A 12,284-nucleotide genomic window follows, 5' to 3' on the forward strand; every position below is an offset into this window, starting at 1 on the left:
TCTTTCCTCTTCTACCACGTTTCCACTCCTCAAAGTGCAATTGATTTCTTTTTTTGTTGAGGAATCAGAACTATCTTTATGAAATCCTCTGGCCAAGACTCCTCCTTATAAATAATTTTTTGGAAAACTATATCCTCCCAGCCTTTCCAATATTCTTTAAACCTTTCATGGGATATTTTCCACCACTTTCCAAGCCTTCATATTCCAAAGGGCTCTACATACTCCCTACCCTTCTTCATCCACAGCATTTTCCTCCTCTATGTTTAACCTCTGGCCTGTTCCTGCTGTATTATAGTTGCTCCAAATATTCCTTCCACCTTCTCTGACCTCCTATTGTTCTGTTAACATCCTTGCATTCTTAGAATTAAGTTTTTAAGATAGTTGTCCTCTTTTGCTGTCTCATAATGACTTCATCTCGGCTTAGAGCACACTCATCTCTCGTCCGTCTGAACTTTTTCTATTTCTCCACATTACTTTCTCCATTAAACTTCTCTTGCATTCTTGATTTCATGCCATAATTTGATTTTTACTTCCCAAAACACTCTTCCTCTCAGTGGGGTAACTATGGGCAGGATGGAGGGATAAGGAGATAGATCCCCCCCCCCAAAGCCTCAGAGAAATTTAAAAAAAATATTTAAAACTATTTTCTAGTTTAGACACATAATAACTGCATCTGCTTAAAGTTAATTTTTTGTGCCAAAATCATGCACAATGTATTTACAGGCATGTAATTTTTAAAAGACTTTCCCGGACCCCCTGGGAGGGATGGTTGCCACCCCAGGCCATCACATCCCCCCCCAAAGCATATTCCCAGTTACGCCACTGCTTCCTCTACATTTTACGTGTTTCCCTCTTTTGAATACTATCCTGAACAAGTTCCTGTTATACCTTTCTCTTGGACCCCTCGCTGTTCTGTTACTGCTGAAGTGCTGTACTCCATTGCGTTGCTTTTCTAATTTTCTAAGTTATTTGAATTTAGCATTGCTTCTCATAATCTCTAGGTTGTGATTGTATTCCACGTATGGCTGAGAAAAGCTGTGTGAGTTTTTCACACAATTTCTACACCATTGTATTACAATGGTTTAATCTATCTAATATCTTCTCACATCCCTTGGACTCTTCCACGTGTACTTCAGTCTGCAATGATTTTAGAACCATGTGTTTCTAATGAATAAATTGTTCCTTTTGAAAAATTCTACTATTTTCCTGCCCCATTCTTTTCTCATTCCTAATCTGAACTCTCCTATTTCATTTCCATCCCTTACTTTTCCTACTGAAGTGTTCCAGTCCCCTATCACTGTTAGATTTTCCTTACGTGGGATTCCCCTTATTTTTTAATAAAAAATGTATTAAAATTGTTTGGTACGCGATACCCCTTTTTTCCAAAAATGCCCGTCGTAAAAGTAAAGGGAGGGACTATATTCAAATGCATTTTTTTTTACTTTTCCTGAAACTGAAGCCTCCAAATTTGGGGGGGGGGACTATATTCAGAGGGGGACTATATTCGGAGAAATACGGTACCTTTTTTCACACAAAAGAAAAGATATTAGTTAATGTGGTAAGATTAGCTGATAGGAGAGCTATAAAGTACAGCTGCAACAAATTGATCTCAGTATTTTTTATCTCTCATGACAAAGACGATGAATTCCTTCAGTTTTTTCTCTCAAAAGTGTTTAATGTTCATTCATTAAACCACATTCTTATCATTAAGGTCTGATTTAAGGTTCTTTCCTTTGCAGGACTGCATGCGATATGCCTGTTCCCTGTTCTATGCTCACTGAATGGAGGGTTAGCATTTGTCATAGCAACGTTTGTACTGTACCTAGTTCTTGGCGGCCCATTGGTTCTCATGGAAATGGTTTTGGGGCAACTCTCCAAATTGTCCCCAACAGCTTTGTATCCAAGGTTGTGTCCTCTATTCTCTGGTGAGTAAGAGAATCAATGAAAACCTTGCATCATTTTTATTTCATGCAAAGAAATATTATTTCTGGGAAATTGGAATCATATGACCTATAAAGTAGTGCATATATGCATATGTAGATCTAAAAAAATGCTTCTAAAGTCTAAGAGCTGATATAAAACATGTGAAATTCATTCTTACATAGTCTTTTCATGCAGTGATTGCTATCTGTATACCTCTGTATATCTGGGATCAATTGTGATATACATAGCTTTCTAGGTTCTTAATACAAATAGTTTTAATTTTGAAAAAAATTCATCAAGTTATATCTCATTTTTAACTAATGAAAGAGAGTCTAAAATTGGAAGGCTTTTTGTCATCATATTTTATCTTTCCCTTCCATTTACCAAATACATATGTATTGAAATACCAAGCAGTTACTGCTTCTCATCTCCTCTCTTCCTCATATCAGTCTCAAATGGTTTGTTGTTGTTTTCACTAATGTGAGTGATTCCTTCCCTCAATGTTTCTCCCTGAAAGAGTTTATCAACTGGAATTCTAATGGCATCACCTACTCATGTAAAGTGGATGGTAACTTCTGCATATTTTTCATTTTGAACTTAAGAGAGAACAGCTGAATCAGGGCAACCATTGTTGTTGTAACTGATCTCTACCTTCCATTTATCAAAACCTTTAAATGGTTTGCAATTTTGGGTTTAACTGATGACCTCACTATCCCATTTATGCTGATACTCCTCTAGGCCCAGCTTAGCAATGGATCTGAATCTTTCCTCCTCAACTTGACTCAACCCTCAGACTCCTTAGTAAATCATCTCTCCCTATGAATATGAACAAGTTTAATAGCATCATCTCATGCGAATATTCATTCTGCACTTAAAATCAATACTTAATAATCACTGAAATTACATCATTATGCATTACATGTTCAAGAATCTGAATCCTGTTTTTCAGGGATTGGATTTTCGATGATGGTGACTTCTGCAATGATGTCCTTAGTAGAAGCATGCATCCTCTCTTGGTCCATTGTGTACATGTATAAATCTGCTGACTGTGAACTGCCTTGGTCCCTCTATGAAAACTTCACTGGAGGTAATGCCCGTTATCAATATTTCTTATTGAGCAATATTACTGCTCCTATATCACTCGATTATGGGAATAACAAGACCATATATCTGCAAACTTCTTTTTCAGCACATGGGACGTCTGAAATCTTCCCAAGTGACGTTGTCAAGGAATCTCACATTTTTACGGATTTTGGAAATTTGCAGGCAAATGCTGTAATAAGCTTGGCAATTACTTGGACCATTGTCATGGTTACAGTGTCTGGAGGCCTGAATTATATTGGAAAGGTAATCACTATCACTATCCACTAGTGCGACTTAAAATCTAAAAATCAGATTCACCCAAACGCTTAGAATATCTCTCAAAAGTGAGAAAACTTTGTGTTCTACAATGAGTTTTTATTTGGCAGAATCACGAAGGAATTTTCTCATAACTAAATTCCAAGCTTTATTATTGCATTGAGACATCTCACTCATCCATATATCCCTAATAAATTTTCTCAGAAAACTTCTTTTCTATTTCATATATGTACTTACTTCACTGGTTGTTTCTTGAGGATGGGACTTCACTCAATGATTGAACGAAGGGCCTGCACAATAGAGGTGTGCAAGTGAGTGCAAAATGCTGTTTATCCTTGCTCAGCACCCATGCATGCCTGAGCTTTGGCCCCAAACTAACCAGATTCAGAAGCTACCTTCCTGGGCCTATTGACTCAGTGTCCATCATCTTCATCTGAGCAATCAAATATCCTTTTAACCTTTTCTAGAAGAAGTTAAAGGGTGGGAGTGGTAGTGTAAATCATCTCTCCCTATGAATATGTATGAACAAGTATAAGTGCGTCATCTTGCCTCCTCTCCCCTTTTGTGCTCTATCTATATCCTCTCTTCTAAGACCTCTAGTGTGAGGGCCCTTAATTAAATTATTGAGCGAGGTCCCATTCCTAGAAACAACAGTGGAGCAAGTACAGGGAATAGAGAGGAAGTTTTCTGAGAAAATTTATTTATTTATTTAGTCAATCCAAAAACAGCACGAGGCCAATTACAGAGGACTGGAGAAACAATTTCATAATATAAGCAACGTAACCAACAATAACAATAAATATTTAACAGTATTTACAAATAAATAACAAAGAATAGTCATCGAGTGGTGCGAGGAATAGGGGGAAAATTACGATAGTGAAGGTGCAAGTTGGATGAGGGATGAAAAAAAGGATCAAAATTTGGAACACAATTGGCATAGGAGTTAATGGAAGAAGGAAGTCTGAATAGAGAAGAACGTTTAGAAACAGAAAGGCGGGGGAGAAACAATGAAATAGGTCACTCGACCTCGTCGTGCGCGAAGGAACACGAAGCGGAAAAAAAGAAAGAAGGTCAAAGGATCTGTATTTGCCATTAATGATATTTAAGAAGGGTCTCCGGTCATTGAGGATACGGCGATCAGCTTAAGTAGCAATGCCAAGAGAGGATCTAATCTTATTGAGGGAGAAGTTACGAAAAGGCAAGTGGCGGTAGTGGACAATAGAAAGGAAAAATTTCAATGGGCGTTCTAGGAGCTTTAATGAAGAAGGTGGAGCTGTAGACCAGATTTGGCTGCAGTATTCTAGGACCGGAGAGACACAGGAAAGGATGAAGGTGCGTAGAGCAATTAAATCCAACACCTCACTGTGGCGATACATCATACCCACCAAAGACATAGCACGGGTGGAAATAGATTTAATGTGCTCACGAAAGAGCAGCTTAGAGTCAAAAATAACCCCTAAATCCTTCTGAGAGGTGACAGAAGGAATATGTTGTCCAGATAATCGGTAATTTATACTCAGGATAGACTTGCGTAGGGTGAAGGGTAGAATGGTAGTCTTGGCTGGATTATTATTATCAGGGGCAGATGGATAAGTGAGATGCCTCAGCAAAAATAAAGCTTGAAAATAACTGGGAATAAGTTGTGTGGGTCAAGGGGTTTTCCATTTTCCCTCTCACCTCAGGTGAATGCTGTACTTCCCCTGTCATGAATGCACTTCTCTCTCCACTCCCATCTATAATGCACGCATTCACCATTAATGTTTTTTTTAATGACGTATTTAATTATTTTACATGGTGATAGTGTCTTAAAAATAGGTTGACTTATATATTTATGTATTTTTTTATCCATCGCCTACTTCTTCAGCTGGTGGCAATGAAAAATTGATGTCCTTAACCTTGCACAGACTGGATCATCACGGGCAGATTCAGTATCAAATTTGGGGAGATCATGACTTGGGTCCGGGGAGTATGGAATACCACCTGAGAGAGAGGGGCATTTTTACAGTAGGGAGTTCTACGTTCTAAAATAAGTACAACTCAAACTTCTCTCATGTTTGGGACTTGTAGCCATGAATTGGCATGTACACTCTCTTTACAAGGATACATAAACTAACAAAAATTTGAAATTTCTGATAAAATTGGGGGGGAAGGGGCATGACCAGTGTGACCTCCCCTAAATCCACCCCTGAAGTTGATGATGTCATTGGCTCATACCAAGAGGTTTGCCTTATGCATGGGCCTTGCATGGTTTTCTGTCGTTCACAGCCTTGTGAGCATTTCCTTACATCAGCATAGATCTTACCCAAAACAATTATGTACCTAAATGAACAAGAACTTGACGTGTCATCACGACTCATTCAAAGTGGGTGGCAACTTTTGCATTTTTTAATTTTAAACTTAAGATAGAATGGTTAAATGATGACAATTATTTTCCCCTTGTCACTTAACTTTCCCCTCTATCTACCAAATTTCTTTAATGAATTGCGATTTTGGGTCTGAGTGAATAATATCATCAGCAACTGCACCTCTCAACAACCATTTGTGGTAGAACTGGCTTTGCCAGTAGCTTGATTGTCGGATGCATACGTGCCAATACGTGCCGCACGTACTTATAAAACTTCAAACAGTAACTTATGCCAAAATGTTTGTCGTGTAATTAAATTGGCATGAGATAGAATGTCGTTTGCTTGGGCTTGTTGTTTGAAATTCTGACTATTTTTCCAATTCACTGATTTCAGATATCATGCGTCACCACACCGCTTATGTTCTTTGGTGCAATACTTATGGTAGCTAGAGGTGCTGCTGTTTGGAGTGACATAGCAACTGAAGTGGCAGCACCAAAATGGCAACGGCTGAGTGAGCCCCATACTTGGCTTATTGCTGCTGCTTATCTAGTCTACTCCTTGAGAATAGGATCTGGAGGCTTGACAACCATTGGCAGCCATCGCTCAAATTCTTTAACTCAGCATCCTATCAGGTACTAATTTTTTTTCTGTTCTAACATTGGATTTGAGGGGAAAATACATATTTTCCTCGTTAAATATATGGATTTGCTATAGCATTGGCCATCCATTAATATAATGGTTTCTGCAGTGTTTCCCATGAACGTAACATCACAAATTTCTTACTGTCCAATCAACTCAGCATCTGTTTTACTTAATCAGCAATTATTGCAATTCCTAGCTTTCTGTAATTACTCTTCCCTCTTATACCTTTTTAATGTACAACTTTTTAATTACCATTCATTTACCCTTACCAATTACAATCTCTTTTTTGAATTATTTATTCAAGAACGTAAAAAAATTTCATCCTAATGAATTGTGACTTCATCCATATGATTTTTCAATGTTCTTTGAATGGAAAACTAATCTCAAATCTTTGTAGGTGAATAGAAACTGTCATTCTAATGAATAAACCTATAAAGGTATTAAGTATAAACTTTGATTATAGGCTACAATGGATTTAAAGGAATAAAGATGCCTATTCCAATTCTTTACCATGAAATTTGCTATTCACAGGAATACAATTCTTCTATGTGGGCTGCATTTCTTGTTGAGCACAATGATATGGGTTGCATTTGAGAGCTTAATGCAAAATGTTACATGGAAATGGGAGGATAGCAGATATAACAGTGGAGCACCTTGGATTTTGTTTGTCCTCCTTGCCAAAGGACTCTCATCTGCCCCCCACGGCATTGCAATAGCCATTGTGTTCTATGCAATGGTTGCATTATCTGGTGAGATAATTTAAAAGCTCTTTCTAAATTATTGAAAACAATGTTGAGGTGGGTGGTACAAGAATGCATTTCAGAATTTACCAAATTGGCTTGATTCGTCCTTCTAGTTTTCAGTAGTAAGGAAAGGGAAAATGACTGCAATACATTCTTTTTTGATTTCTGAGCTTAAAGCCAGAACAGTAAGCAAACCCAAAAATAATGGATACTGATGTACGTAATTGCTTTAAACCCAGTTTGAAATGCCGATGGGCATTGCTCAACCTAGCCACCTCTGCACACCTGCCATGAATTCTCTGCATTCTGAAATCCAAGGGCTAGAGGAAAAAATAGGAACTAATCAAAAATATGGAATGTTGTCACTAAGAAGGGTACAGCTGTGGAATCTAGTTTCACCCCAAAAAGCAGAAGAAAATATTCCAAGCGCAGCCCAAAACTTTTGATCCATTCTTGATTCATTGGTGTTGAAATTCTTCAGAAAAGAAAAGCCTTAAGGGTGGGCAATGAACTATTTCCATCCATCCTCCATTAATCTGATTCTTTATTAATTGAACATTATGTCACCGTTAGAATTATACTGAACTGGCATTATCTTCTAAATAATTTTGATTTCCAAGACTATGGTAATATTTTCTTGCAACAATTCACAAAATTATGTACATGTTTTCTTAACGGCAAAACCCTTTTAGGTTACCATTACTTGAATTGATCTTTACAACACTTTCTCTAAACTCAGGTCTAAATACCCTCCTTGGCTCTGTGCTCACCTTAGTGACATGCTTGCTGGATGTACTGCCAAGAATTAAGAAATTCAGGAGAAGCATTATTATCATTGTGGCAATTTTACTCTTCTTCATTGGAATCCCACTGACCTCTCAGGTAAGAATAATTATGGCTGGAACTATTTCATTTTTTGGTTGGCACAGGTTGATCTGTGATTTGCACTAGTCCATTTTGGTAAAAAAAATATATGATACACTACTTCAAGCTAGCTCATGCTGTAAGTTCATTGTATCCTTTCACTCTTTGTCAGGATCAATTTCCCAATATCCTCTTCCATAAAAAAAACTTTTAGAAGAGAAGGGAAAACAAAAACATTTCAATAATTTGCATGTCACTCATATCAGTTTAATACAGCCATTTCATCTCCACTAACACTAAAAATAACTGTTTCAACTCTTGTTGAGGAAAGGAGTCAAATAATTTCATTTATCTTAAGTCTAACCCCCTCCTACTAGCCACAACCATTAATAAGGGTGAACACTTTATAGCCTGTTCTACCAATGGGCCAAAGCTGTAAGACAAAAATTCATAATGAAGGTGCAGACAGAAACAGATGAATTCTAATGTGTACCATATCTCACTATGGAGACTTCAGCTTTCATTGTTTTTTGTTCATAATATTGAAATTTGCTTAGATTTTTCATAAATTAATTCTTCCCGACACTTAATGTGGTTTGGGAAAAGACTGCACTAATGCAAGTTGTGCCTGAGACACACTTTGATTGGCTACACACCACGGCTTACGTCCCTTTTTAGACCAGGCACATGTCGTTTCTTCAGTAGCCTTGTATGTATCATGATGAAAATGTTGAGGGGCAGCATTAAAGGGTTGAAGATTAACTGAATAAGAGAAATATTGCCTACTTTAAACCGAATTCACTCCTACACACTAATGGACATGATACATATCACTTCTTTTTCAAAGCTGACAAGGATCATAATTATATTCTCATATTGAGTCTGGTTTGGTCTTCCATCTTAAAAAATACTTTTGTGTGACCTGGTTACTGTCTGTGAAAGGATTTCGATTTTATCATGACTTGGCTAAATGTTTAACCAGAGAAAGAATTAGCATTTCAGTGAAGATAATGAGCCAGTAAATGATTGTTTTTCAAAGATTTTTTTTCTGTTTCACTGATGATTATACTTTAGAAGGAATTCAATACTGTTCCACCAAAAATATAATTGCAAATCTTCACAATTAATACCTTATAGCTTGTTATCAAACTACTTTTTAATGTCATATTTTGTGTTATAGGCTGGCTTAAAGGGATACTACCTTTTAATGCAATACGCCATGTGTCTCCCAATAATTGTCCATACAGTTTGTATAGCAATGGCAATAAGTTTTGGATATGGCCAAAAAAGATTCCTGACAGATTTATACAACCAGAGCAACAATATGATTAAGCATTATTCCTCCAGTTATTTGACAGTTCTGCTTACATCGGTCATTCCAATCATCCTCATGGTAAGTAGAAGGGATTTATGTTCTCATTAAGGAATCAAAACCATTAATGTGTAGAGTGTAATGAAATGTAATTCAGAACCTAGCATTTGATTACGTATTTTCTCAGCAGTTCAGTTATTTCACAGTCATGCAGGAATACCATATGCAGGGTATCCGGTCAATCAAAGCAAAAAAATTCATGCATAATTTCCGGTTTTCCATGGAAATTTTACAAAATTCCAGGTGTATCTTACATGATTACTATGATAGATAAGAATTTTAAACACCCAATATTACTTCAATACTTTGAAATAATATAATATGTATTTACAAGGACAAGGGATAGGTTAGTTAACACATTGTATTTAAAATTGAAATTTATTCAATGCAAGCCAAGAAGCTGCTTCGAACTAGTAGAGACCTCCTTAGTAGATGTTGACGTCACCTGGAATTCTATTCATGTTTTTGAATCTTACTTGAGTTAAGAGTGCTAGTCATTTCAATTCAGTTCTCTTGTCTAAGATTCCACGTTTCGATGCAACTGTAAAAATTCTACTAAGCTACTGCACTTAAAATTACGACGAACACATTTTAGGCCAGAAGATGGGTGTTAACTGGCAAAATTTTATGTGAAATGAATTTGATACAGAAGATTTTGAAATTCCAGATTGGGAGAAAAATTCAAGTATAATTTATGTATAATTGCAGGGACAAAAAGTTCACGAACAATTCCAGATTTTCCCGGTTGCTGGACATCCTGATATGTATATGTCTGAGGATTCAGGGTGGTTGTCATTGAATGTTTTTCTAGTTGACGTTAGACATAGGTATTTAATGCTAACTCATAGTGAAGCCAGAATGGCTATATTTAGAATGAAACCATTACCATTCAACACAAGACAAATTTTTTGGATATCTGTAATAGGTAATGAAAGTAAAGAAAATGGATAAATAAAATAACTGAAAATCATAAAATATATGTGTATCATACAAATGCCGGCCTCGGTGGCGGCGGGGTAACGTCCTCGCCTGCCAAACAAGAGGTCGCGGGTTCGAGTCCCGCCTGGGTAGGTTTCCCCGGTCCAGGGCATGGTCGTTTGTGTACATTTACTTGTTAAATTTGTTGAACACCCCGGTGTAAAATGGCCAATAAGAGCTGTATCCGGTGGTTTGAAATTAAATAAATAAATAAGTCATGCAAAATAAGCGAAAGAATTATTTATTTCCACAACTCTTGTAGAAAAATGATAAATAGATTTAAAAATGATATCATTATCTCACAAATAACAATATTAAAATCACAGGTACTATTAGTACAACGTCTCTGCTGCTTGGATGCTACCGCACATGAAATCTTTTCTCCACCATTGTGGTTACGCATCATTGGGTGGATGATAGCAGCAGTACCCTTGGTCCTTTTGCCGGTTGGTGCAGTTTGCAAACTGCTACAGAACAGCAGGAGGCATAATTTCAAGCAGGTAGAGTTTAATATACGTAAATAATATATACTTCCTCAAACAAGCAACTTGTATAACTTTTAAATACCAGTAACACTTGGTAGTTTCTCCTTGAATAAGCCACATGCCAATGAATGTTACAATCAAAAAGTTAAATGCCCTTGAATGTCACTAGTCTCATAATGAAAAGTTAAACATTGTCCAACAAAGTTTTAAATTACTGGCTTGAAAACTGTGCCAAGGAGTTTTTTTGACTTAAGTACTATCAGTGATGTAAAAATATCACTTTTATCCCACAACTACAAAATGGACGGTTATTTTGCATTAAGAACAACTTTTTATTGGAAAAAAGCTTTATTGTGTACATCCCACACTATGAGTATGTAAGTCCCAAACATTGCCTCCACATTAAATGTCATGATCAAGGTAATATCAGGTCTTTAATTAATGGCTGATTATGAATAATCATGTGAGCATTCAAGGTGGTCATTCAAACATCAAGCTGAACTTTCATTCCATTTCCCTAACTACTTTAAAAATTTTTGAATGCGTAATAACCCCTATTTTACTTTACATTCCTCATGACAGGTGTTAAAATATGAATCAGTTATTTATAAAAATAAAAACTACCATTAATGACTAGTAAAATTAAAAAATTACTTGAAACAGGTATGGAGCATTACCTGAATGAAATGTTGGGAAAGGGATTTTCAAAAGCTTGGTACATTTATACACATATGAGGGAGAGAAAAACCATCATTTCTCTATAAATCAAAGGTGATTTTTATAATTATTTTATCATTCCAAGCATTCCAAAAATATCCAGTCTTACAAAGCCACAGTGTGGAATGTACAAAAATAAATTTCTTTTCTGACAATGAAGCTCAAAAGCTGCATAAATTATGATCATATGTACTTCACCTAAACTCTAATATAATATGTACATGCATCAACAATTTTTTCAGAGCTGCCATCTCATGATACACCCAGAAAAAGACTGGATGGATGAAAGAATGGAGTGCATGCAGCCCATGCCACTGACCAGGATATGTCATACCCCTATGCCTCATAATACTGAGCCTTGCAACAACAACAACTATGCCCCATCTTATTCAAACAGAAGCATCGTTCACATATGTGATAGCTCAACTGTCAATTTGTGATTTTTCCTTCTTCTACACACCTATTTCAATATCATGCTTTACAGCTATGCTTTATAATGAAGAGTAAGAGAGAGAGAAGGTAAAAAGTTTATACACCAGTCAAGTTAAAATTGAAACTTGGTTCATATCATATGATTAAAAGATTGAAGGCATCAACTGTCGCTGACAGGTTTAGTTAAAATCAAATTTGTTCAAATGTAAGATGAATTAACAACTCTTTTCTACAGGCATGTATAGTCAATTATTTAATATAGTAATTTATATATCATTTAGAGTCAATTTTGTGACCAAGTGGAGAGTTGTCACATAGTGAATAATGAACATCTTGTGTGACACACCAGAGCAAGAAGGAAGCCCCACACACCTGGCAACATCAAATGGAAAAAATGCCACTAAATAAGCAACTAACCGTGATA

General features: G+C 36.4%; 1 protein-coding gene across 2 annotated transcripts in view; it reads left to right on the plus strand.

Moving 5' to 3' along the window:
- Positions 1–12,276, plus strand: part of LOC124162310 (sodium- and chloride-dependent GABA transporter 1-like) — a 58,095-nt gene extending 45,819 nt beyond the window's left edge. For both annotated transcript variants that reach the window (XM_046538802.1, XM_046538801.1), the window contains exons 3-11: positions 1,740–1,925; positions 2,873–3,010; positions 3,113–3,270; positions 6,021–6,259; positions 6,801–7,018; positions 7,752–7,894; positions 9,057–9,269; positions 10,553–10,726; positions 11,671–12,276. In XM_046538802.1, coding sequence (XP_046394758.1) covers positions 1,740–1,925; positions 2,873–3,010; positions 3,113–3,270; positions 6,021–6,259; positions 6,801–7,018; positions 7,752–7,894; positions 9,057–9,269; positions 10,553–10,726; positions 11,671–11,868 — 1,667 coding nt within the window. In that variant the 3' untranslated portion in view covers positions 11,869–12,276. The remainder of the gene's footprint in view (positions 1–1,739; positions 1,926–2,872; positions 3,011–3,112; positions 3,271–6,020; positions 6,260–6,800; positions 7,019–7,751; positions 7,895–9,056; positions 9,270–10,552; positions 10,727–11,670) is intronic.
- The last annotated feature ends 8 nt before the right edge of the window (positions 12,277–12,284 follow it).

The sequence above is a fragment of the Ischnura elegans genome, chromosome 7 (genome assembly GCF_921293095.1).
Source record: "Ischnura elegans chromosome 7, ioIscEleg1.1, whole genome shotgun sequence".
NCBI lineage: Eukaryota > Metazoa > Arthropoda > Insecta > Odonata > Coenagrionidae > Ischnura > Ischnura elegans.